The 23874-nt window shown below is 36.8% G+C and overlaps 7 protein-coding genes and 1 long non-coding RNA gene across 8 annotated transcripts; 3 read left to right on the top strand and 5 right to left on the bottom strand.

The window, feature by feature from the left end:
* Positions 1–788: 788 nt before the first annotated feature.
* LOC141844901 (uncharacterized) lies at positions 789–1708 on the bottom strand. Its single transcript, XM_074732877.1, has 3 exons — positions 1392–1708; positions 1105–1314; positions 789–988 (listed from the first exon to the last, which is right to left on the bottom strand). The coding sequence occupies exons 1-3, from the start codon at positions 1611–1613 to the stop codon at positions 905–907; spliced, it is 516 nt and encodes a 171-aa protein (XP_074588978.1). The 5' UTR covers positions 1614–1708; the 3' UTR covers positions 789–904.
* A 772-nt stretch (positions 1709–2480) lies between these two features.
* LOC141842094 (pectinesterase QRT1-like) lies at positions 2481–3779 on the bottom strand. The gene is made up of 4 exons (XM_074730345.1): positions 3490–3779; positions 3220–3409; positions 2709–3151; positions 2481–2628 (listed from the first exon to the last, which is right to left on the bottom strand). Exons 1-4 carry the CDS (start codon positions 3777–3779, stop codon positions 2481–2483), a joined length of 1071 nt encoding a protein of 356 aa, XP_074586446.1.
* Positions 3780–4651: 872 nt separating this feature from the next.
* Positions 4652–6111, bottom strand: LOC141842286 (heavy metal-associated isoprenylated plant protein 7-like). The gene is made up of 5 exons (XM_074730501.1): positions 6022–6111; positions 5710–5827; positions 5441–5634; positions 5266–5356; positions 4652–5172 (listed from the first exon to the last, which is right to left on the bottom strand). The coding sequence occupies exons 1-5, from the start codon at positions 6028–6030 to the stop codon at positions 4838–4840; spliced, it is 747 nt and encodes a 248-aa protein (XP_074586602.1). The 5' UTR covers positions 6031–6111; the 3' UTR covers positions 4652–4837.
* A 2372-nt stretch (positions 6112–8483) lies between these two features.
* On the top strand, positions 8484–9659 carry LOC141825567 (uncharacterized). Its single transcript, XM_074713210.1, has 3 exons — positions 8484–8535; positions 8834–8915; positions 9030–9659. Exons 1-3 carry the CDS (start codon positions 8524–8526, stop codon positions 9566–9568), a joined length of 633 nt encoding a protein of 210 aa, XP_074569311.1. The 5' UTR covers positions 8484–8523; the 3' UTR covers positions 9569–9659.
* Positions 9660–10922: 1263 nt separating this feature from the next.
* On the bottom strand, positions 10923–13684 carry LOC141812237 (uncharacterized). Its single transcript, XR_012600254.1, has 4 exons — positions 13360–13684; positions 12993–13193; positions 11601–11662; positions 10923–11529 (listed from the first exon to the last, which is right to left on the bottom strand). It is a non-coding gene; the product is annotated as an uncharacterized LOC141812237 (long non-coding RNA).
* A 929-nt stretch (positions 13685–14613) lies between these two features.
* Positions 14614–17427, bottom strand: LOC141844135 (uncharacterized). Its single transcript, XM_074732148.1, has 3 exons — positions 17166–17427; positions 15275–15431; positions 14614–15065 (listed from the first exon to the last, which is right to left on the bottom strand). Exons 1-3 carry the CDS (start codon positions 17349–17351, stop codon positions 14935–14937), a joined length of 474 nt encoding a protein of 157 aa, XP_074588249.1. The 5' UTR covers positions 17352–17427; the 3' UTR covers positions 14614–14934.
* Positions 17428–17613: 186 nt separating this feature from the next.
* Positions 17614–19458, top strand: LOC141847695 (uncharacterized). The gene is made up of 3 exons (XM_074735764.1): positions 17614–17825; positions 19070–19148; positions 19279–19458. Exons 1-3 carry the CDS (start codon positions 17674–17676, stop codon positions 19342–19344), a joined length of 297 nt encoding a protein of 98 aa, XP_074591865.1. The 5' UTR covers positions 17614–17673; the 3' UTR covers positions 19345–19458.
* Positions 19459–20210: 752 nt separating this feature from the next.
* LOC141830740 (uncharacterized) lies at positions 20211–23469 on the top strand. The gene is made up of 5 exons (XM_074718165.1): positions 20211–20274; positions 22042–22156; positions 22238–22306; positions 22383–22489; positions 22689–23469. Exons 2-5 carry the CDS (start codon positions 22048–22050, stop codon positions 23133–23135), a joined length of 732 nt encoding a protein of 243 aa, XP_074574266.1. The 5' UTR covers positions 20211–20274; positions 22042–22047; the 3' UTR covers positions 23136–23469.
* Positions 23470–23874: the final 405 nt, after the last annotated feature.

Raw genomic sequence — 23874 nt, 5'->3', positions numbered from 1 at the left:
CGCTGGCAGGCAGTTTACCGGTCAATTTGAAAGAACTTTACACCCGACTGGCTTCCAATTTAATCGCACGAACTATACGGTTTTTTGTTTCTGATAATACGCAAATTGGTCGTAATAATTATACAAGTAAAAAGGGGAAACAATTCCGACAGCAATTCATTCAAACCAAGGCTCCTCTCTGCAGTTGCACTCAGATGATGCAGTCACGCAATTTAATTGTTTGTGCCGCACCTCGTGGGTTCAGAAAAGGCGCATTATTCAAATCAATTGGTTCTAAGGCCCACAGTGGCCTAAGGTCCATGAACCTGTTAATCATAAAGCCTAGCTATTTCCATCTACGGCTTCACACTAATAAGCAGAAGAACAAGTCCCTCCTTTCTAATGCATGCGAACCATTGTTTGGAATATGAGGGTTGAGAGCTTCCTTCATCAAACTGTAAAGGAATTCACTGATTATTAGATTCACATTGGGTCGGATTTGGGCAAGAGCAGGAAATTAAAGGACCACAAGGATGGATCCATCATCAGTTTAACCCTCAGACGAACGAATTGCATTGAGTTTTGGAATGTGTTAGTTCACACATCCTGCTCTCAGCACATCGCATTCCACCTCAATAATAATATTTTGCTCCGGCAGACACACCATGTGATGCGAGCGTCGCAAGTGTCATGTAGATACTTATATCGACTCTTTTTTCGTCCTAATTCCAACGCGTCTAAAGCAATCGCAGAGTGGAGTGCGTATGAAAAAGCAGATTGCGCGTTCAAAGTGAATTCAAAGATCAAAATTAGTATTATGGGAGGATTAGTTTTTTATCCTCTTTTTGATTTCTTTTTCCCCTTGAGATGTGTTGCTTACATGCTATCAGTTGTTGTCATGGAGAAGAAATGTGATCGACCACCATCATTGAGCTTTAACTGACGACGATGACGAGTTTGATTTCGGCGTGCCATCTGCATCCTTTTCTTTGATCTCCAGTTCAACATTCTGAGACACATGCGAGTCGAGTTGGTACGACCTCGACGTCAAATTACAGAACAGAAGAAGATAAAGAGGGAGGGATGGAAGCTTAATTTTAGGCAATTGATGAATAAATTTCAAACCTTGGTGTGTTGTGGGAGTGGATGGAGGTCGGCCATCCGCAAGGAGAGCCTGGCAATCTCTGCGACGGCGGCGGCCCTCGAGTCCGGGTCGTCGCCGGCGAGCTCCTGGTAGGCCGCCTCGAAGGCCTGCTGCCAGAACTTGGGGAGGCGGGCTGTGCTGCGGTACACGTCCCACATGCGCCGCACCACCTTCTCCCTCTCCTCCATTTCCTGAATCATTCGGCGACAAACGGCTGATTATTCAAGGGCAGCGAGGAGTTAATTAAGCATACGGGGCGAGGGCGAACCAGGATGTCGAGGTCGTCGAGGGCCGGGCCGCCGAGGTCGTCGTCGAAACGGCGGAGGGCGGAGCGCTTGAGCGTGACGCTACCGGTGAGCATGGACCAGAGGGCGAGGAGGAGGATGGCGGAGAGGGCCCAGACCTTGCAGCGTCCGGCGGCGGTGGAAGAGTGACGTTTGGGAACGGCAGTGGCGGTGGAAGGGAGGAGGAGGGAGTCGGAATCGTTCATGGTGCGGGGAGAGAATTGGGGGATTAGGGAGAGGCGACGCGCTTTGGCCTTCGCCCCTCCCTCTGGTTAATAAATGCGGAGTGGGAGGAAGACGACGAAGGGCGCAAGTGGAGTGGGGGAATTTCCGTTGCGACCACCTTTTTTTTTTAATGCGATTAATAGAAATATATTTTTTGTTTGCATTGCTGAGTGCGGCGGCCGCGTGGGGACGTGGAGTAGGAGCCTGTGCTGCTATCCACACTATTAATTAGGCCCCTTTTTTTGGTCTAGTTTGTTAATAATCGTAAATAAATTCCATTTTCCCGGATCCTTTGTTTATTCCGGAAGAGACAGAGGAGAGGGAAACAGTAGGTGAAGAAGTAGGATAATTCTTGAAAAATTTACCGTAATATTATATCATATCCGACCAGAAAACATCTAAAGTGGATTGTAAAAAAAATGATATAGAATAATGGAACTGAATCTTTAGCTTTCTTTAAGAAAATGCATGCTCATTCTCCCCAGATGATTCAACTCAGAATTTGTCTGTTTCTTCTCCTCAGACCATGCATCATCAAAGGCAGTCCGAATCATTACTGCCCCCACACTGGTTTCCCTTCCCTTCCCATCCCATCGCTTAACATATGCAAAGCGAAGCTCATCACATATCCACTTCTCCGAACTCACACATCTTCCATGCCCCAGAAAGGCACGCTTGCTTTGCAAACATATGACGCAACAGTTGCACCATATTTCTTGCCCATCTTGATCTGCAGTCTCAGTTTTGATGGCATCTAATACAAAGATTTAGCCGAACCTCTCTTCCTTCACAAGAAAATTTCGGGAGAAAAACAATGGAAAATTTTGGCAGCAGAATTGCACAACTATCTACAAGTTCAGCCACTGATCACCATCGATAAACTTCTTTCCAAGGTAAGGCTTTGCTTGCTCGTAGGTGAGCGATTTCGCCCATGGTACCCTCCCGTTCAAGTTAGCGCCGTCTCCATTGCAATTATATTCCCCAAAGAAAGCAGTGCTGCAAAAACAGAACAGACTCAAGTTCGGGGAACAAAGTATCAAGTTATGCGCTCATCATCCATCAATCTCAATGATCACCTTCTTCTGTTCTCGTCATTCAAGTCGCTCCACCCTCCAGGAATGATGATGTTCTCTAGTTGGCAGTGGGAATACACCACCGTCGCGTACTTCCCCCAGGCTCTCCCCAGGTAGACGCTGCCGGTGCCGGTCAGCTTCGATTTGACGAAAGAGAAGCCAACATTATCGGTGATGTTGTTCCTCTGCGATGCAGCAACAGCTCCGTAGGATTCCGCAATCGAGTTCAGGTGGCATTTCTCGTACAACGACCTGCCACTGCCGAAGATGAAGTCGATGGAACCTTGAACGAAGCTCTCGAGGAAGTAATGTGTGCCCCAGTGATCGAAAAGAGTGTCTTGAGCCGCCATTATTCGGCACCGATAGATCACGGATCGTTGTCCGGTCAGGCGCAGAGCCACTGCTTGTTTGCCTTCCTCGCCGGGTTTCGCAGATCGAGCTGTGTTCTGCTAGTAATTGATGTAGCAAACCAAGGATGGATTGAGCTTTAACGAACAATGGGCTAAAAAATTACCTGAAAAGTGATTGCATTGGCACAGAAATAGTCAGATTCTACAGCGACTGTGGCGGAGTTGTATGTTCCAACTGGTTGCCCATTGAAATCCTCATCATCTGCTTTCGAATTGTACCAGATGACGGTCTTCGCGTTATCTTTGCCGATGAATGAAATGTAAGGCTTTGCGAATGGAACAAGAACCTTCTCCCTGTAAAATCCCAAGAAAGAAATATTGTTCTTGTGCGATCCCAGTCCAATAACAAAGCATACTCTTCAAGAATCGCTCACCTGTAAAAGCCGGGACTTATAAGAATCTTGACCCTGTCGTTGTTGCCTCTGGGAACCTGGTCAACAGCCGCCTGCACCGTCGTGGTGTCGCCGACGCCGTCCTGGGAAACCAAGATGATTCCGGCGGCTGCCCTTGCGGTGGAATCCAAAACCCAGGCGGAATCGCCGGCCGTCAAGTCGTTCCAAGAAATAGCAGAACTCGGTGAGAAGAGCCGCGCCCCACGTGAAACTATTAAATTGCGAAGAAGAATGAACGCGAAGAGATTGAGTACGGAGACCTTCATAGCCATAGGAAACGTCTCCTCCTCCCCCACTACGCAGCGAAGCAGAGGAAGGGGAGAAGGAATTAAGAAGAAATAAGAAGAAGAAGAAGAAGAAGAAGAAGAAGAGAGCAACAGTTCAAATGCTCGGCGATGAACTGAAACCGGTATTTAAGCTGGTCGTGAGCCCACTACGATTTGGCAAAAGTAGATCGGTTCCTTCCCGAATTAAACGTATTTATTTACAATATTAATGAAATAATATAATTAAACATCTAAATCAATTTAACCATAATGGTTTTTTTAATGACCATAATTTATATGTCATTAACTAGTTTTAACGCAGAAACCAAGTCTGGTAAACTTTAAACCATTTGATTTGATTAGAAACAAACTACTATGATCCAATTAATTGGTCAATTAATATACCCATTTTTAGACAATATCATTATCTGTAACATCCACATTAATTGAGCTTTAGAAGCGATTTCACTTTTTTCTCACTGCCATAAATATAATAAAGAGAGGAATGGGAATGGATTCTTAACTAACCCTTTACTTATATTAAAAGCTAGATTCATCCCAAGTAGGACACCTACCCAATTTAGTTTAATTTGGTTTAACCTAACTCCTGCCTAATTACACTGAATTGTAAATCAGTGTAATTAATCATCCATAGTAAATCAGTTTGATTTGGATAAAGTGTGCAATAACTTCTGAATGAAAAATTTATTCCTATTCTAATGCCTATTCCATTAGAAAATTTGGTTCACCAAATCCTGACCAAACATAACAAATAAAAGGATAGGCTGCAAGGTGAATCAAACTTTGTGTTTTTAAAATTATTTAATAAGATAATTAAGTCAAATCTCCATGGATAAATTCTATACACAAGTGTCGCTTTATAATCACAAAAAGAAAGCCCTTTGAGCTTACTGCTTGCCATCATCATCATCTTTGTAACATTTACAACTCTTCTGAACAATTACACAAACTGCTCATGATCTGCTCACTATTGCCTGAGCAGTATGTTATCTTGATACATATATATTTATGAACTCCTAAACCTACAGTTTATGACTACAGGTTTACATAACAGAGCAACCATTAGGATTCTCATCGCTGAAAGTTTGAGGTGAATAAGCATATTGCCCATAGTGTTCAGAAGGCCAGTATCCATACTTGTTCATGTCATATTTGATGTTTTCTTCTTCTTTTCCCTCCTCTTGTTTGTCGCCTTCCTGGCTTTCTTCCTTCTTCTCTGGCTCTTCCTCCTTTTTCTCCTCCTCTTTCACTTCCTCTGGTACGATGGAGGCTTGCTTCCTTGTTCTCCTGTAGACATTCTCCACTAGTTTCTGTGGATCTACAAAACCAGTCACAGTCACTTGACTGTTGACAAGATCCGGCTCCACTGATTCCACACCTAAAAAATTCCCGAAAGATCGAGATTAAAGATTGAGGGGTACGTGCTAGTTGATCGTGTATAATTGAATCGGGATTTGATCGATTATCGTACCTTCCATCTTCATTACTCGTTTCTTCAACACTAGAGCACACTTCTCGCAATGCATTCGAACTTTCAGGACGACCGTAATTGGCTTCGGTGGCTACCATGGCAAAGCATTGATGTTGCAGGTGAGTTGATCTCAGATTGAGAAAACAAGAACGGAGTGGTGGTGGTTAATTAATACCTCTTCTTGCTTTTCTTCTTGTGGAGCTTCCGGCTCCTCTTTCTTCTCCTCCTCCGGTGGTGGTGGAAGGGGAGAGATTAACTCAACCTTCTTGCCAGTTTTCTTCTGAATTCTTTCGATAATCTTGGCGGGATCTACTTCCTTCCCCTTTATCACCACAGTCCTCGACTTGCTATCCGTCTTCACATCCACTTCTGTTGCGGCAAAAAAAAAAATATAAATTCACTGGATTTATCGATGAGCAAAAACAGTAACAGCGAGATTAATACCTTGAAATTTTCTCAGTAACGACCTCTCAACTTTTCTTGCACAGGCCTCACAGTGCATGTCTACTCTAAGAACAAGCTCTGGTGGTTCCTCTTCTTTCTTCTCTTCTTCCTTTTGCTCCTGAACCAATTAAAAGACACAAAAGACAGTTTCAGGACGTCGGCAAAGAGAGAAAAAAAAAGAAGAAAAGTCAATTTTTAGCATAAATATTTTTCATTCCGATTCTGAAACAAAAATGCTCAACAAAAATCTGAAGATTTCTTATCTGTATGAGTTTGAGGAAGTAAAAAAACCAAAAGTCTAACAGAACTTACTTCACCCATATATGGCTTGACACTCGGCTACTAAATGCTTCGATCGGGTAATTAAATTCAGTACTATATATATATATTTTCTCTACTGCCTTGAATTTGATGGAATTTTTTTTCAACTACTGAGACTGATTGGGGTGTTTATATAGGCATGAGGTGGCCAGAATTGCAATAAGAACATTGCGAAATCACACTGGAATCGTGTGATTTAGCAGCGCAGAATCGATCGATTCTTATCTTGTAAAAAGAAAAGCCAAATTTCTTTTTGGACGGAGGAGGATAAGCTCAAGTCGCGCCCACACATTGATTTATGTGGTCAACGTCTTTGATGCAAATGTACATCCAATCATAGAGCCTAACAACAAGAGAAGCTGCAATCAAAATCATTCATTTTCTAATTTTTCAACTGATCATTAATATATATATATATAGAGAGACAGAGAGAGATAGAGAATGTTTCATTTGATTGCTTGGCCTTAAATTCGTTATCAACTCGCAAATAGTCTCAAGCATAGATCGTAGAAATGGATCTTAGGGTTTGTATAATCTCATCGTCATTGAAAATGGGAGGTGGACTGATCGTGAAGAAAGAAAGGAGTGGGCGCTTGCTTTGTGAATGCGTACAAGATTGGTGGGGCGGATGACAATGCATCTCTCTTGCATTATTAGAGGGGATCGATCGGAGCCACGCATCCATCATGCACCAAGGATTCTCAGTTTTTTTTAACGTGTGATTTTAAAAAGACGAACAGATAGATACATAGATAGATGAACAAAACAGAAGATGATGACATCAAACAATTCCATCCTCACTTTTCGAGATTCTCAATTGGTCTACTCTTTGATAATTTTTTTTCTTTCGAAAAGATGTTTTCTTTTTCTTTCTTTCAGAATGCGCTGTCACAATCTAAATTTTTCTAAAATGCCCGTCGTGATTCTGAAAGTGTTTTAGAAATATAGGACAAGGATTTAAATCGCAGTTTAATTTGATCTATTTAGAAGAATAACATGACTGATTTGGTTCAGTTTATTGAATTCAATTATCATCTTTCCAGCTTCTATCTGTTTGATATCTATCAACTTAAATTTAATAGAAGATCCTTCATCAAAGTTTCTACCAAAATAGCTAGCGCTGACTTCGTAGATCGATAAGTCAAAGTTTGCCAAGCTAAAGCTAATTAGCTAGAGAGGATATGGTGAACCATGAAAGAAAAAGACGACAAAATGATATAAATTTGAGCTTTGGGATTGATTAAGTGGTAAATAATAGCATGGTTGGAAGAGTTTTTGAGATTAATTAGGTGAGGTAATTAAACAAAATTTGAATTTCATTTGTTATAATAATATTAATTTTTGGCAAAAATTAATGAGTGTCTCTTTTTTATTTTTTTATTATACTGTTAAATACTTTAAAAAACTATAAATTTAAAAATCATAAATAGTTTTATATTATTAAATATTCTTAAAAAATACAATTATTTTTTATGAAGACGATCTTTTTATTTTATAAAAATTAAAATATTTACGCCTAATCTATTTTCCTAAATATTATAGGAGTAATTAGAAAATTATAATTTTAGGCCACCCTTTTAATTATAAATAAAATAAGGAGTTCCTAATTTAAAAAATAGATGCATCTTTTTGTTTTTTTCTCTCTCATATACTTCTTTGTTGTATTATTAAAAATAAATAAAGAACGATAATTAATAAATTGAATAAATGATGGTCGACCATGTTATAGCTAGCTACTTGATTCTTTTGTAAATTATAAGTTCTACCTAAACACACGACGTTCAGTAGCTCAAGAACTAACCTCCTGTTAAAGTAGGCATACCGAATCCAAATAATAATAATCCTCAAATTATCTAATTACTGTCTTGCAATGTAATAAAGTTCTTTATTTTTTTATAATTCAGATCTTCTTTGAATCGATTAATTTTGGAGGTGATCGATTCAATCTACAAAATTTTTTACCGACTATCTGAATAAATCGGAAAGCACTCACAAAGATCCATCCAAATATTATGATCAGAGTTCTCACTCACTAGAGGAAAATTTTTCTACGGTAGTTAAGATTTAAATACAAGATATTTGATTATCTGTCAGAGGACCTAACTGCTACGTTGTAACTCCGGAGGCAATAAAGTTCCCTACTTACTTGCGTACAAGGCTGTCACTTATAAATTAACTCTATTATTTCACCAAAAATATTTAATAACTATTTGCTTCATAAACACACATTTGAAGCCAATGATGAGCTAGATTTGACTTTGAGCCTTGACTTTTGGTAGCATTAGTCTTTAAATTATACTGTACAGTTGCATTAATTCATCATTCAACTTGTTAATTAGTTGATTAGAACATGATGGCCAACTCACATTAGTTACACTGTCATAGCCTGGATTAAGGCTTAGCTATAATATATATAGCAGACACCTCACCCTCTCATTTTCCTTCTCCATTGTATCTAGATCACCAGAGGTTGCACCTCGATCCAGTCATTCAATGTCAGGGAAGGTCAGCATTTCTTCTGCATGCATGCTTGTAGATTTGCAGACTAAATGTAGCTTAATTATATTTTTTTGCTTTTTTTCTTTTTTATTTCCATCCTTCTCATTAGATCAAAGTCTGTAAAGACTTCATATGTTTATACATGTTGTTTTGTTTCTTATTCTGGTCTCTGCAGGGATTAATTAGCTTCTCTGTTCTTCATTCTACTGTTAAATTTCTCCACTGGAACATTTTACAAAGCATGTGAAAGATGGCTTCTTTTCTAATTAAACTTCTTAATGAATCATGAATAATATCATCGCAGATCTCGACGTTAATTTTGAAAGTTGACCTCGAATGCTGCCGCTGCTACAAGAAAATAAGGAAGACTTTGTGCTGTCTCCAAGGTTTTTAGTCAGATTGATTAATTAACTAAGAACTTTGTAATTTAATTCCTTTTTATTTTTCGTTTGATTGCGTATCTTAAGCTGAAATTCGATGATGGGTAATAATTAACTTAGAGAAGGTGCACATCACGTCGATCACCTACGACGAGAAGAATGGGACGGTGACGGTCGCCGGCGTCTTCGACCCCGACAGGCTCTCGAAGAAGCTCCAGTGCAGGGCCGGCAAAGTGATCAAGAAGATCGAGGAGAAGAAACCAGAGGAAAAGATAAAGAAAGAAGAGCAAAAGGAGGAGAGCAAGAAGGAAGAGAACAAAACAGAAAAGAAAGAAGAGAAAAAGGAGGAGAAGCAGGAAGAGGAGAAAAAGACAGAGGAGAAGAAAAAACCACCGAAGCCGGGGATCAAGTTCGAGCCGGTGGTGGTGACGCCCTACTTCTGGCCGCCGGGGGTGGCAATCTGCTGCCACCAGCCGTACGTGGAGAACTACCCCGGTGGGTGCAGGTGCTGCACCTGCGGCACGGTGACGGAGAACCAGACGGCGCCAGCACCGCCGGCGAGCTACCCTCCGGCCGAACCCTACTACTATCCGTTGCCGTACAAGACCTGCCAATTTGTCAGCGAGGAAGATCCATCAGCCTACTGCACCGTCATGTAATGCAATCGCCCATACATTTCAATATTTGATTTTTTCCTTCTTCTTCTTTCTCCCTGGTCCTTTCACGCCCAACTTGATGTCTGCAAATTAATTATGGATTAAATATAGAATTTCGATGCAATTTTAAGATGGTCTGAAGCATTTTATAGCATCCAACTGATGGGTGAGTTGGTTTAAGGGGAAAGCCATTAATCATTTTAAAGAGTTTTACACTACTAGAATAATATTCTTTAGAACACATATAAATCTCTATGATATTCTTAATATTTATATAATATCATTATAAAATATCAATATTTATTTTAAAAATATCTTAATTTTAAAGACATAATGAAAAAAAATCATTTTAATCAATAAATCATCTTAATTCATTTATTTTAACATTATAAATATCACATAAATTTATTTATTTTAATATTTATAAATATTTTATATTTTTTATAAGGACATTTGTCAAAAAAATAATTTATAAGATTATTTTAAAATATCATATTAACTAATCTAAATTTATAAAGATATTAAAAATTATCATACATAATCTGAATTTAATATTTACACATCATCCACCATTTAGAATAGAAAAAAAATATAAAATATAATTTAAAACACTAATAGATATTTTTATTCATCAAACACTCATTTGAGTCAAATTTACAAAAACTAATGATAAATTTTTTACATCCAAAACTAACTACACACTATTTTCAAAATATCAAATTTTAAAACTAATAAAGTATTGTAAAATAAAAACTCAACTAGATGGACAACCATCTTCAACCATCATATTGATTCAAAAAATTCAAATATCTATCACCTACAAATACAATATATATATATATTATTTATAAGTAAAATAAAATAATGAAAATATAAAGTTAATAATATATATGCATTAGACATGAACAAATAACAATTAGAAACTAATACTATCAAGATCTGAAAGGAATATAGACAATTTACTCAATTTACTGAAACAAGTATTAAAATTGTTAGGAAGTTAAGACGCTAAGAATGAGTGAAGAACCAGTGCTTAATTTCTACTTGACTCCATACTAATTCGTAAGATATGTATCTGTTCACTGAAGCAGAATTGCAGCTTGAGAAATAAGTTTATAAAATAGATGATTGACTTTTGGGAATACTGCTTTATGCAATAGTTTTAAAAAGACAAAAATACACATCAAATACCAAGCTAATCCAATATACACAAATAAAAATCCAAATAGAAAGATAAGCATCTTATTAACAACAAAAAGGAGAACGAAAAATACCCATGTAGCAATTTAACAACTCAAAATAAAGCACTTTTCTCCTGGAAGTAATAAGTTAACAACATGACCAAAAGTTCCTCTTAGTTTCATATGTTAAACCGAATGAAATAAATTATCAGATAAAAAAATATAGTTTGAGAACAAGCTGCAAGTAGTGAATTTTATCAGAAAGAAAATTGAATTTACATGATCTACCAAATTCAGAACAATAATAAAAAGAAGTTGCTCGTCTCCCTCTATGGCAACACGTCATTAGTCATTCATATTTCCTATAAAATACTAACACTTACGTTAAAGATTTTCCCTTGAAAAAAAATTAGAGGAGCAACAGCAGCATATATGACAAAAGCAATATGAAGTTGCATACAAGTCAGAGTTACATAATGAATAAGCCATAAAGCATCACCAAATTAACAATTTGAGATATAATAAAGAACCAATAACATACCAAGTAAAACAGGAAAAACCATCCAAAATTTAATGCCCTTTCCATCCTATATATGTTGCAGTTTCATTTATACTATCTTAAAAGATATAAAGACCAATAGGTCCTAACTTGAAAAGGCTATAAAAAAAAAGATTGCATAGAATTGTACCTTATAGCACGACAAAGAGGCATATACCACAATACATATGCACCAGGGACTCCTGAGATGAAGTATATAATTGCAAGAAACCAGATCTTGGCATCTACATGTTAGAAAGCAAGCCAAATAAGTCCAGTTCCGATATGATTGCATCCACTCAAATTCTCAAAATACCTTGTCCTTTAATCATGCAGTTGTAATTGCTATGATAGTCCAGAATAAGCATAAAGTCAAGCCTGCCAAACATACAGAAAACTCCCTTGAACATTTAGAGTTTTTTGTGATCATTGTATACCCTTAGCCTAAAAAGAAAAATTCATAAGACAGATACAACCTTGCATACTTCATTTTCTGTGATACAGAAAATCTGCTCTTCACTTTATAGTTTCGATACAGTTTTAAAAAGAAAAATAAAATAAAAGCTGAGAGTGATTAGATATAGATTCAATATATGATAAAAAGAGGGGGGAAATAAATTTAGATGGTATGAAGGTACTCAATGGCTAAATTTTATAATTAGCAAAAATCAATCAAAGTAAAAGGTGTAAAGGATGAAGGGATACACTGAGAACTCGATCTAACATAAGAAAATTCATTTAATTAACTTAAATATCATTATCCATAGATCTCAATAGAGGAATGCCAATGATGATGTCTGTATTAACAACAATGGATGATTGAGAACTCAAAACTGAGATCATTTGACAGTTCAAAAATTATGTGAATTAACACCTGAATGTTTAAAAGCTCATCTAATATGCTTTCACTCATGATTTGAAAAGAAATAACAAAAACAAAAAACAAAAGTTACTAAAGAATTTTTTTTTTTCTGAGGAATGGAAGGTTAAAGTTTACATAATTTCATGGATATTATGTGCAAGTTTTTTAGATTAATCAACAGTAGGTAAGAAGCATGTGCTTGAAGCATCTCCACTATAAAAGTGGAACTCTTTTTCAAATTTGAAATGATGCTAGCATATACCGCTGTCAACTAATAATTCAATTTCTGAATGACTATTTATAAAAAAGAATACAGCTTCAAATGAATGTATATATATATATATATATATATATATATATGTATATGATTTTTCGCATATGCACACACATAACCAAATAATCACAGAATTCACAACCAGCAAATTTCTTGAAAAAACATTTTAACCAAAATTCATCTACTTATATCCACAAAAAATATAATAATATATGATCTGTTTGGCAGATCAAAAATTTTGTGCATGCAATGGATTTGGGCCTAAAGGAAAAAATACAAACAAACAAAAGAGTAAGCGACTTAATTACTGCATTGATCGATCCACAAAACGTAGCAACACAATGGAAATGATTAACAATAACTAAACAATCCTTATGAGCCCATCGTCTACTAAAGCATGCTCATTAACTCACATCCTTATTTGAATACAATATGCACGATTGAAAAGCCTATACTGAAAACAAAATCCAATAACAGCTAAACGATACATCTAATACAATAATAAAAAAATATGAGTATTTAGAAAATCTGAAACAAAGAACGAGAATTAAAAAAAAAAAATTGCTACTCACCTCCGAGCTTCCCAGAATTTGAACCTTTCCTGTAGGGACTAGAGACTTCTTCGTCTCCTTGTCTGCTCGCATTTCGAACAAAGAAGGTGGACAAAAGAGAAGAGTGAAACATATTCGTCATACAGTCCTGTTATCCTTGAATAAACCATCGATAGAGGAACCAATCATCCTATGAAGCGCAAGCAATAGAGCTGGCAACATCTGATGCGACAGAGAACCAGAGTAAGAAAGAAGTGGGGGAGACTATAATTGAAACCATAATTGATAGACCCTAGAGAATTATGTATCACAAATCCTTGCCCTAACCAACAAACCTGTGAACCCTTGCCCTAATTGATCCGGTTATACATACAATTCGCTGTAGTACCTGGAGGGAAGAATCAAAAACTGGAACTGCTCCGCCGATCGGTTCTATGAATCGCCTAAACCCCCTCCCTCTCCCAGCGATTCAAGGTCGAAGAGGAGAATCAATTCTAAAACAGTCGATTCAGCGATGTAACACTCCTCGATCCGCTTCTGATCAACTGAAGAACCGGGCAGAGGGAGGTGGAGACGACAGATCGATTCATCGGGACTGGAATCCGGCCGATCCGAGCCGGGCGGACGGCGCACAGCGAACGGCCTGTGAGAAGGGAAGCAACCGGAAGATTCGGTTCTTCCACCGAGGACCGGTCCCACCGAATTTTTGACCAGTAAACAAGGATTGGGCCGTGGCTAATCAAGGAAACCAACATGGAAAAAGATCAATGAACAGAACAGTAACAAGAACAAACGAATTTGAGAAATTTAGGATTAGTGCGAGAGAATTTTCTTGCTTGAAGAGATTTTCTTGCGGGAGAATTTAAGAAATTTAAACTTAATCAATTTTAATAAGTGTAGTTATAAAGTAATAACTATATTTTTTTAACAAGTGTCGATTTACTAAATCCTACTAATTTTGTCCAACTAGAAAGATATAAGACATAGCCATAAATAAAAGGAGGCATCTAATTTTAAAATCATGAGCCTTTTTTTTTTTTTAACAGATTTACTAAATCCTACTAATTTTGTCCAACTAGAAAGATATAAGACATAGCCATAAATAAAAGGAGGCATCTAATTTTAAAATCATCAAAGAGCCTTTTTTTTTTTTTTAAAAAATTATCATCTCTGAATTTGAATTTTTCTTGAATAGCCTCTCTCTAAAATTGGTCAATCCAACAGTAAATTATTTTTATCACAATCCTATTTTGATTCTACAATTACCAATGTGCTTTTATTAAATATAAATCTTAAATTTGATGATTAATTTTCTTAAATATCTCTCTAACACTAATTTTATTTCTTAATCAAAACTAATCTTGGATTGATCAAGTCTTAGAAAAAGTGGATAGAAAGTGGATGACCTCATCTTGTTTCTTTCCTCGGTTCTCATAAAGGTAGCTCCCAAATAATATTACTGCTTATGATTTAGTTGTCCAAAAGTATCCTAAAATATGCTTCAAATAAAATTAGAGATTTTATGGACTTTTATCCAAGACTATAGAATATTTAGGAGACTGAGCTAAATAAGCAAGCACATCTATCGCTACTAGAATTAAAAGGTGACAAAGAAGAGTAATGTCAGAGCTCATAGGGGTAGATTAATTCCTATAACTTTCAAGATTAGTAAGATGAGTAGTTGAAATACAACTATTACAAACCTTGCTTAGCTTTCAATACAAGTAGAGCACAGACCGACATTGGAAGATATTAGCATATAGAACATACACTGATACCCTAACAACCTCTTACCTATGAGACGACAACTAGATACGATGATATAAATGGCTGATTATTCTGATAATAATATGCTTTTTATAACACTGGAGACCAATTAGATTTCATTTGCTAAGAGGAGAAAAATTGGAAAAGGAGAGTTTTCCTGAATTGTCTTCACATTTAAACAACACGAAAACAAAGTTTAGCCATCTGCACTAGTGTCATTTCTACTTAATGTCTGAATAATAGCTTCCAAAAGTTTGATCTCACTTTCTTTCTTTGTGATTTCCTCTTTCTGAGAGCGCAGTTCTTCCATGTGCAGCTTAAACACCTCTGAACAAAAATAGAAAATTGGCTTTATCATTCACTGGCTCAAAACTTCCCTAGAAGTAAAACTTTCAGACCACTCTCAATCTAAATTTTGGCAAAGGACTAGCAATATAAAGGTAAAAGAATCCTCTTTGTTAGAATAATTCAACATCAGTTTAAGCGCCATAATGAACTATCAGAGATTTTTTAAAATAAAAATTATAAATTCATACTTGTAGTGTTCTCAAGTTCTCTTGTGAGCTCTTGAGCATGTAACTCAGCAGCGCGCTGGCCTGCTTCAGCAGATCTCTTTTCTGTACGTGCACGAGCTGCAGCAGCAATTGCAGCATCAAGTTCTCTCTCCAGAGCCTCTACCCTCTGTTCAAGAGTCTATGACAAAAGCAAAAATGGGATCGAGGAATCTAGATCAAGGTAAAACTCAAGAAAATTCAAACTAGAGTTCAAAGATCTAAAAGTTGAATCAAGATTTGCATCGCCTACTATTAATACATCAAATTTATATGCCAAGACTGAAGTGGAGAATAAACTAATCTAGTTCTCAAATCATGTAGAAAGAACTTCCATGCAACAGTCATCTATGTACTGCCATATGAGCAAATATTTCAGAATTAAATCCTCACCACAATATCTGGCCGACACATAATGAGGTAAATATTCAAGCAACCACCTCAAACATGCTTATGATTTTAAACCTAGTCAATTTTAAACAGCCTGTAGCCCACAAGCTTAGGCTTCGAATAATGTATAAATTACACTCAATGTTTGACATGCATTCTAATACTACTGCACATAAGAAATACAAATTCAAACTTGTAAAACTTTCACGGCAAAGGAAACAAAAACTCAGACTTGGATTGTGACTAATCTGATACTACTTTATAGAAACCAATTTGTTTATCATGCATTCTGATCAATATTTGACTTGACAATCTGCAAAGGCAGTAAGCCTCCAAACCCACCTATATCTGTGCTTCATGAATCCAATGTGTCATATGATTAATTTGACAAAGATGTTGAATATTTGAGTGGGAAGGAGACGGATTGTAATGTCCCAAACAGATCTCATCCAAGTTGCATGCTGTTGATGGGCCATTCATAAATGTCATATCAGAATGGGCTTTCTAAGGTCATAGGATGAGCTAGTTTAACCCTTGTACGACTAGCATGTTCATGTAACATGATGAACCTAAGCATATTGTTTGAGAAGTGCCATAACAACTCTCCTTCCTCTTACTTAAGTTCATAAAAATAGAAGCTATGTAGTCCAGCTTAGAAATTGAATGCTTCTAGCAAACACCATCATCTTGGTCTAGAACAATAGAACATAATTTAATATGCTTGTCGTAAAGCATCAGTGTCCAATCCTCTAAAATATACGAGGTTCAGCTCGATATAGCTAAGGTACAACAGCATTAAGTAATAAAAACGTGTGGCTTTTTAACTACTAATCTCTGATTTTGCTACTTGGAATATAATCTTGTCGTAAAGTATCAATGTCCAAATTCTCTAAAATATATGAGGTTCAGCTAGATATAGCTAAAGTACAACAGCGGTAAGTAATAAATACATGTTGCTTTGTCACTATCTAAACTCTGATTTACTACTAGAATATAATCTTCAAGATGCTCCAATATGCACTCCAATTTGATATCCAATCAATCTACATAAATAAGAAACTTATTAAGGAACCTAAGTCTCACAATGTAATTTTTTTAAAAAACAAGTCTCTCTGACCAACTAATTTTCTTAAACTTAGTTGATATTAAATGCATATATTTACTAACATCCAAATAAAACAACTGAGATACCTATCCTTGCATTTGCGTTACAAGCAAGTCTCATTTGAAACTACAATCAGTTCATTCATAGTCTTATTTCACCTCATCAACTTGTGGAAATAGATAATCACAGAAACTCTCATCAAGCTAAGATTTTCTACTTCATACAGAAAAATTTAAAATACTCTCAGATCATTAGCAATTCAATTAGAAGTCCCTTAGCTAAAGAAAAGAGCAAAATCCTGATCAGGAGTCAATATGTTCAAATATGCAAAGGAGCCAATTTTAGAGTAGTTGAGGAGGCGTGGGCAGTGGAGCCATATACCTTGATGGTGCGCGCCTGCTCGGAGGTGAGGGTGGCCTTGGCGAAGGTTTCCTCGTCCACGAACACGGCCTTCTTTGCGAGGAGCTTCTGCAGAGAGTCAAAATTGGCACCCATCTCCGAGATGTTTACGAGCGCTGCCTTCCACCTCTCGCCCCCGGCAGCAGCGCCTGCGCCCTTTTCCGCCATCGTCGATCTGCTAGCGTAGTGCGTCTGCGCGAAGACTTGGTCTCCCCATCTTCGAGTGCGACGCAAAAAGGGCTCAAATTCGTCAATTGGGCTGTTAATGGGGTCGATCACATGTTTAACGGGCTTTTTAAACCTTTCAATCAGATATTAGGATCGACCAAATTAGGTTTCTTTCATGTGCAGTTCCTATGGGCCGAACCACAGGCCCAAACCTCTGCCTTGTCTTGTGGCCATCTGATAAGCTCCTCTTCTACAGCTGCGGCAGCGATCAGCGAGCGAAAGGATAAGTCTGGTGGCGGAGAGAGGGAGGCGAAGTAAAGAGATGGACAAGTACTTCGGTAATGCTTACCGCGGCGACCCTGGCGTCCCCCACGCTGATCCTGACCGTTTCGCGAACATATGGATCGGATCCGTCGCCTTCTCCGCCATGACATGGATAAACCCTTACATGTGGCAGCTCTCCAATCAGTTCAAGTGAGAAACCCTCCCCGATCTGTTCTTTTCACCTTCAATTTCATGATTAGAGCTTCGTTCTGTTTTGATTGGGATTTTCTTTGTTTTCTCTACATTTTTTTTGGTGGAGATTCGATTGTTTTCCTTTTTAGAAGGGGTTTTATCATAGTTATCAGAACACGATCGGAAAAGCTCCGGACACTGATCGATTACATATCAAATTAGGAATTAACCCGGTCAAATCCACTAATCGAGCATGTTAATCAAGAACATCTAAATCCTTAATATTAATTGAGTAAATAAATTTTATGTGAGAAAAATGCTGCATCTGCCGGGGATAAACAGCTTCGGAGAACACCACATGACACATTCAATGGGTTAGGATCTATCAAATAGTGCCAGCCCTACTGAGACTTGAATCCATTACTGTCACTTATTTACATGAATTATGCTTCTCAGCTTGTTCTAATCGAGCACTGTATCTTCCTTATTGCTCTCTGGTTGGATTCAATGATGCGGTCTTACTGAGTTTTTAACTCTGTCGCTCTTGGCCAACTTTAAATCCAATTCGTGTTTGTAGAAATAGATGCTGATGGAAAGTGAAAGAATGCTTTAAGGTTTGGATTTCAACAAATAGGACCTTTCAGTAATCACTGTCGTTGAATTATTTTTTAGGAAAAATAACTCCAAGAAATTATATACACGAGGAATGTGATTGGACAAGAAAAAACAAAGTGCTGTTATAATCGAACAATAGAAATGAAAATTTTTAAGAGAATGGAAGAAAATGCTACCCTGAAAATATGCAACAGATGGGAGGAATAAGGATTAGAACTGTCATGCCTGAATTATTTAACAAATGACCCATATCGTTCTACTATGATCTAATTCTTGGTTTCTTTCTTGTTCAAGAGTCTAAAACAAAGATTACTATAGAGGTTTATCGTACTGCAACTTGAATCATACTAAACAAAGATTACTATTGTGATTACTGTATGCTATGATATGAATCTATGACTATGTGAATGCAGGTTCTCCTGTTCCTTGAACCATTGCAACTTATGCTGTTCTTGCTTGTTAAAATCAAAGATTCACTGAGCATATAGCACTTAACATAATTTCCAGCTCTATTCCTGATTTCCCTACATTCTGCACTTTGCTTCCTCTTTACGAACTGTGCTCGATAAGTTGGTAATTTTTCATGCAACACGGCAACACCTAATCAGGTTACATACTTATTAGTCTTACGCTTTGTGCTTTTGCAGCTGGCACGACAAGGCCATGCTGTTCGAACATTACCATTGGAAGAAAGCCTTGCAGAAGAATGAACCATACGAATTTAAGGTGAGATAGTTACTCTTTTATGCTTGTTTTTGATTGTTATGGCATGCTAATGCTAACGATACGAAGTTCCAACTAGTTAATGTTTTATTTCTTGTCCATGCAATAACTTAGTTTCTTCTAATTTTTGCAGTGGAATCAAATGTCCAGAGCAGTCCGAGATTCATACTACTTCAACTGGCCAGTTTACTTCCCCTAGCTGCATCTTTGTATTGTAAAAACGAACGAGTAGCGATGTATTTGTTGAGAATAACAAATGGAACCGTGGATGATTTGCTAAACTCTTAAATCTACTTTTGAGGTTTGGTGGAAATTTAGTGAGCTTTTAATTTTCGTGAATTTATCCATGTATGGTGTAAAATGGGTTTAATATGATTTTAAAGTCTAAAATGGATTAAGAGAAATTTTGTATCCTGTGGCTATTTCGACTCCTTGTCTACTTTTTTAAAGGAGTCTTTAAGTGTAAGAAATCAGACGTTGTGAGAAAAGTATTCTTAGAATCCGATTGAAATTGAAATCAATTAACTAAGTTTATTTGAACATCTAAAGAATTATCAAATTAATTTAAACTTTAAAAATTACAATAAATTAAAATCATATCTTAGTTTAAAATTTTATGAAAACTTTGTGTTTCTGATATTTCAATAAAGAGCTGTTGTAAATTACACTTCTAATAGAATTTTATTCATACTTAACTCGAATATTTGATTAGGGTAAAATTTATGTTATTTTTATAAGATAATGATGTTGGAATAAATTATTTTTTATATTTTATTATTTCTTCTATAATGTTTAATTTATTAATTTTTTATCTTTAATTTTTATCTTATTATTTTTTAAGACATGCCTTGCCCTACGCCTTTTGATGGATACTTATTATTTCATCCATTTTTTTTTCTATTTAACGAATATTCTAAAGTAAAACCTGCATTAGAACGAGGCATCTTCCATCCATCGACGGCCATCAAACATCGTACGAGAACAAACAACGGTTGGGATTCCATCATTATAAACCATCGAATCATCCAAGCACCCACCGCCTCTACTTAAACCCACCTGTGAGAACCGAACGAAAGGTAGGGTTTTTGGCCAGGTTCTATCGATCAGCGCCGGCAGTCCTCGTACGCAGGTATCTGATCTTGGCTGACTCTTGGTCGCCGTCACGATTCCTTTGCGTTCTTCCCCTGCCGCTAGTGCGTCTGCTGCAGGCGTTGGCTTTTTTCTGTTTATGACAGTCGTTTGTTTATGTGCTGGTTTAATATATTCAATTCACTCTTTGATCATGTAGATTGTTGTGGCTTCCTCTATTTTTGTGTTAAATGATGAAGTTTAGGGTTTTCTCATTGCCGTAAGATTAGTTAACGGCTTTTGGTCAAGCGGGGTTTTTATCGGCGAGTTTTCCCCTTTAAGCTCGGAACTCATATATCTCTTTAAGTTTGGCACATCGAGACACCATCTCTTTAAGATGGTGAGGTTTGTGTTTGTGTGTGTATCACAACAGAAAACAATATCAGCTGCTTGTGACAACGCTATCAAATATAGCAGTATAACTTATGATTTTTGTAGTTGAGGACACTTATTGATGCTGTGCATATTGTTCCTTATTTTTATATGTGTGAGTTTTAGCTGCTGAAAGATTGACAGTTCATTGTTATGTTAATTTTACCTACTAATCATAACGTCCATAACTGCATAAACTTAGAGCGAGTGAAGTGTATGTCTAAGAGGAATACCTTGAAACGATATTGAAAGCTGAAGTATAGTGGATGCCTGATGCAAATAATTCAATCTTAGATATAAGTATTGGCGGTTAGTATCCTATCAGTAAGAGATAATTGCTCGTAGAATTGATTTCACTATTGTATGATTTGTTGTTGGCATGAACTTGAGCCGAACTTTTTGAGAAATTAATGTTAGCGGCTCTAGTTTGCTTTGTCACATTTGGATGTTGGACACGTGGTACATTGGGAGACTGATTGTCTTGAACTAGCCTTTGGAAAAAATAGAAATATTAAAACAAAACTCTTCAATGTCATAACCCTCTCATTTATTTTCTTCACACTTTTCTTTTAATTTGCCCCCATCAGTAATCACCATATATCCCTTGTCCTCTTCTGTCTTGGGCTCCTCATCCTCTCTTTCATCTTGCATGGGTAGGTTTATTGATTTTGTCATGAGAACTACTTTCAATAAATGAGTCATGTTTTTTGAAGTCCTGAATTCCTTCTTGTCGGTTGATATGGATTCTCTTTATGCTTCAGGAAAGTACACTTCTATCCTATGCTTGATTTTGCATTTCATTAATTATTTTGAGCCCCTTATGTTGATCAGCAAAATCTTTATGGAACTTTCCCTTTAGAATGGGTTAAATATAATGAGATATAACTAGTCCCTTGTCCTGATTGAGTCCAGTGAATAAGTGCCTTTAAGTTGCAAATACGGATTTTTGTTTCTTCTTGCAGACTTTGAAATTCTTTCATAAAAATGTTAAATTACTATGATATATGCCTGTGTTTTTTTCTCAATAAGATGTACGGACATGCAGAGAACTATTATTTTAAAGTGTATTTCTTCTCTATTTAGTTGCTCATTTCGTATTGTTGAATACAGGATTTTCACAAAATAACCTTTCAACTATCCAACATGTCATTCCATTTCTAAATTGAAAGCAACCTGATTTTAAATGTTTAAAAAATCTGCTGCTCTGTAAATTTAGCAAGCCTGTAGCTTCTAAGTCTTGCTGCTATTAACTTCAAGGCTATTTAGCAAGCTCTTCGGACGTGAGGCTGAATTAGGGATGTCAGAATTATTCATCAGTACATTTTTGTTGATTATTTGTGTTTATCTTTGCAGCTGAAAAAAGAATTATCTCTTTTATTGTCCATATAATTCTCAGGTCGGCATGGCGTTTGCAAATAGAGTTGGAAATCTCTTGAAGAAATCTCTGGCTTCCAGTCCATCATTATTCCAATCAATACGATGCATGTCATCTTCAAAACTTTTTATAGGAGGTTTGGCAAAATGCATTATATCTTATTGCCTTGCTCTTGATTTTCTGTTACACAGCTGATGATGCTCTTATTACTTCATAGGTCTTTCATATGGCACTGATGACGTGAGTTTAAAAGAAGCATTTGCTAATTATGGTGAAGTTGTTGATGGTAAGTCGTGATTGTCTTTCTGATTTCTTTTTAAGCTTTTCATAGATGATCATACGACTGGTATTTACCTATGCAGCTAGAGTCATCATTGACAGGGACAGTGGAAGGTCTAGAGGATTTGGTTTTGTGACTTTTACATCCAGTGAAGAAGCTTCTGCTGCTATCAGTGGCATGGATGGGAAGGTAAATACCCTTTGCTGTTCTTTTTGTTTATTTTAGATAATGTTCAAATAGAATATGTAGATGTTGTTGCATCATTCATTTTACAGTGAATCTTACATTAATCATTAATAAAGGAGGATAGTACCTCTGTGTATGTTGTTTAACATGCATGCATGGTTTCAACCTTATGTTCTATAAACAATGAATCATACTGTGTCAGGATCTTCATGGCCGGATAGTGAGAGTTAATTATGCAAATGAACGAACTGGTGGAGGTGGCTACGGTGGAGGCGGCTACAGTGGTGGCGGCTATGGTGGTGGTGGTGGTTACAGTGGTGGAGGAAATTATGGAGCTGGAGGATATGGAGGTGGTGGTGGAGGAAATTATGGAGCTGGAGGATATGGAGGTGGTGGTGGTGGTAGCTATGGAGGTGGTGGCGCCAACTATGGAAGCAGTTTTGAACGATATGACCAAACCAGTACTGGTGGTGGTGGTGGTAGCGGTGGTAGTGACAGTTACAATTTTGGTGGTGGCAGCGGTGGCTATGGTGGCAGCCGCAATGCAGCTGGTTATGGGAGTGGTTTTGGCACTGGCGGCGAGAGCTCGTCTACTGGTGGCAACATTTCTGATGACTCGTTTGAAGACTATGCCAACAAGCGAGGCTGATGTGTTAATGTGTCTCAGACTATGAACTTTCAGTCAGTGAGTTTCCAGTATTCCAGAAAATAAATACGTAAGCTCTAGGAATCAGATAAAATGTGTCCAATGGATCTCTCGTGCTATTTTAATTTCATGACAAACTAATTTAGACATGAAATTCAGCCTTTAACTAGCGCATAATTATACTTTCGTGGTCTCTCCATATAAACCCGGTTGTGTTGGAATCCTGTCTCTTGACTATTAATTTGTTTGTCGTGCTGTGGAGTTGTTCATTTGATGGATGTGGTAGACTTTTGATACGTTTGTCATATTGTATCAACTGGCATCTTACTTTGCTACACATTTTACTGGTTATATTCATATAATAATTTGAAAAATAAGTTAATTAGGATGGTTAATGGTTACATTTTAAATCAGTGTTTTAAAATTTTATTTTATTTACTCCATCTTAAAGGTGTGTTTTACAAAATTGCATGAAGCTGTTTTACCAAAGCGTTCTTTTGACCAATTATGTTAACACTCATTTTGAAATTATTTTAACTAGGTTTTGGTCAAACACCATCTTTATATTGTTTTGTACAAAATAGTTTTTAAGGTGGAGGATAAAGTATTTGAAAAAATATTATAGGTGATATATTATTTTAAATATTTTTTAAAAAAGGATAGTTTTTTTAACAATATAAATAAAAAGACATTCTTATTATTTTCTACACATTTTAGAGATTTTTTTTTCCCACGGAGAGCA

The sequence above is a fragment of the Curcuma longa genome, chromosome 1 (genome assembly GCF_044706935.1).
Source record: "Curcuma longa cultivar G26 ecotype Majalengka, Jawa Barat chromosome 1, ITB_CL_G26_1.1, whole genome shotgun sequence".
NCBI classification, from domain to species: domain Eukaryota; kingdom Viridiplantae; phylum Streptophyta; class Magnoliopsida; order Zingiberales; family Zingiberaceae; genus Curcuma; species Curcuma longa.
The sequence above is the reverse complement of the archived record's forward strand: the minus strand, read 5'-3'. Positions and strand labels throughout refer to the sequence as shown.

Coding starts and splice junctions, on each gene's coding strand:
- LOC141842286 (XM_074730501.1), bottom strand. Junction 5,635..5,709: donor GTTACTGAGAAAATTTCAAG/GTATTAATCTCG, acceptor TTGCCGCAACAG/AAGTGGATGTGAAGACGGAT. Junction 5,173..5,265: donor ACGAGTAATGAAGATGGAAG/GTACGATAATCG, acceptor GGAATTTTTTAG/GTGTGGAATCAGTGGAGCCG.
- LOC141844901 (XM_074732877.1), bottom strand. CDS start 1,613: ATGAACGATTCCGACTCCCTCCTCCTCCCTTCCACCGCCACTGCCGTT. Junction 1,315..1,391: donor TCGACGACCTCGACATCCTG/GTTCGCCCTCGC, acceptor CGAATGATTCAG/GAAATGGAGGAGAGGGAGAA. Junction 989..1,104: donor CACTCCCACAACACACCAAG/GTTTGAAATTTA, acceptor CATGTGTCTCAG/AATGTTGAACTGGAGATCAA.
- LOC141842094 (XM_074730345.1), bottom strand. CDS start 3,779: ATGGCTATGAAGGTCTCCGTACTCAATCTCTTCGCGTTCATTCTTCTT. Junction 3,152..3,219: donor CCAATGCAATCACTTTTCAG/GTAATTTTTTAG, acceptor AATTACTAGCAG/AACACAGCTCGATCTGCGAA. Junction 2,629..2,708: donor AATGACGAGAACAGAAGAAG/GTGATCATTGAG, acceptor CTGTTTTTGCAG/CACTGCTTTCTTTGGGGAAT.
- LOC141830740 (XM_074718165.1), top strand. CDS start 22,048: ATGGCGTTTGCAAATAGAGTTGGAAATCTCTTGAAGAAATCTCTGGCT. Junction 22,157..22,237: donor TTCAAAACTTTTTATAGGAG/GTTTGGCAAAAT, acceptor ATTACTTCATAG/GTCTTTCATATGGCACTGAT. Junction 22,490..22,688: donor TCAGTGGCATGGATGGGAAG/GTAAATACCCTT, acceptor ATACTGTGTCAG/GATCTTCATGGCCGGATAGT.
- LOC141844135 (XM_074732148.1), bottom strand. CDS start 17,351: ATGGCGGAAAAGGGCGCAGGCGCTGCTGCCGGGGGCGAGAGGTGGAAG. Junction 15,432..17,165: donor AGCAGGCGCGCACCATCAAG/GTATATGGCTCC, acceptor CTTTTGTCATAG/ACTCTTGAACAGAGGGTAGA. Junction 15,066..15,274: donor AGAACTTGAGAACACTACAA/GTATGAATTTAT, acceptor ATTTTTGTTCAG/AGGTGTTTAAGCTGCACATG.
- LOC141825567 (XM_074713210.1), top strand. Junction 8,916..9,029: donor GACTTTGTGCTGTCTCCAAG/GTTTTTAGTCAG, acceptor TAATTAACTTAG/AGAAGGTGCACATCACGTCG.
- LOC141847695 (XM_074735764.1), top strand. CDS start 17,674: ATGGACAAGTACTTCGGTAATGCTTACCGCGGCGACCCTGGCGTCCCC. Junction 17,826..19,069: donor CAGCTCTCCAATCAGTTCAA/GTGAGAAACCCT, acceptor GTGCTTTTGCAG/CTGGCACGACAAGGCCATGC. Junction 19,149..19,278: donor ATGAACCATACGAATTTAAG/GTGAGATAGTTA, acceptor TAATTTTTGCAG/TGGAATCAAATGTCCAGAGC.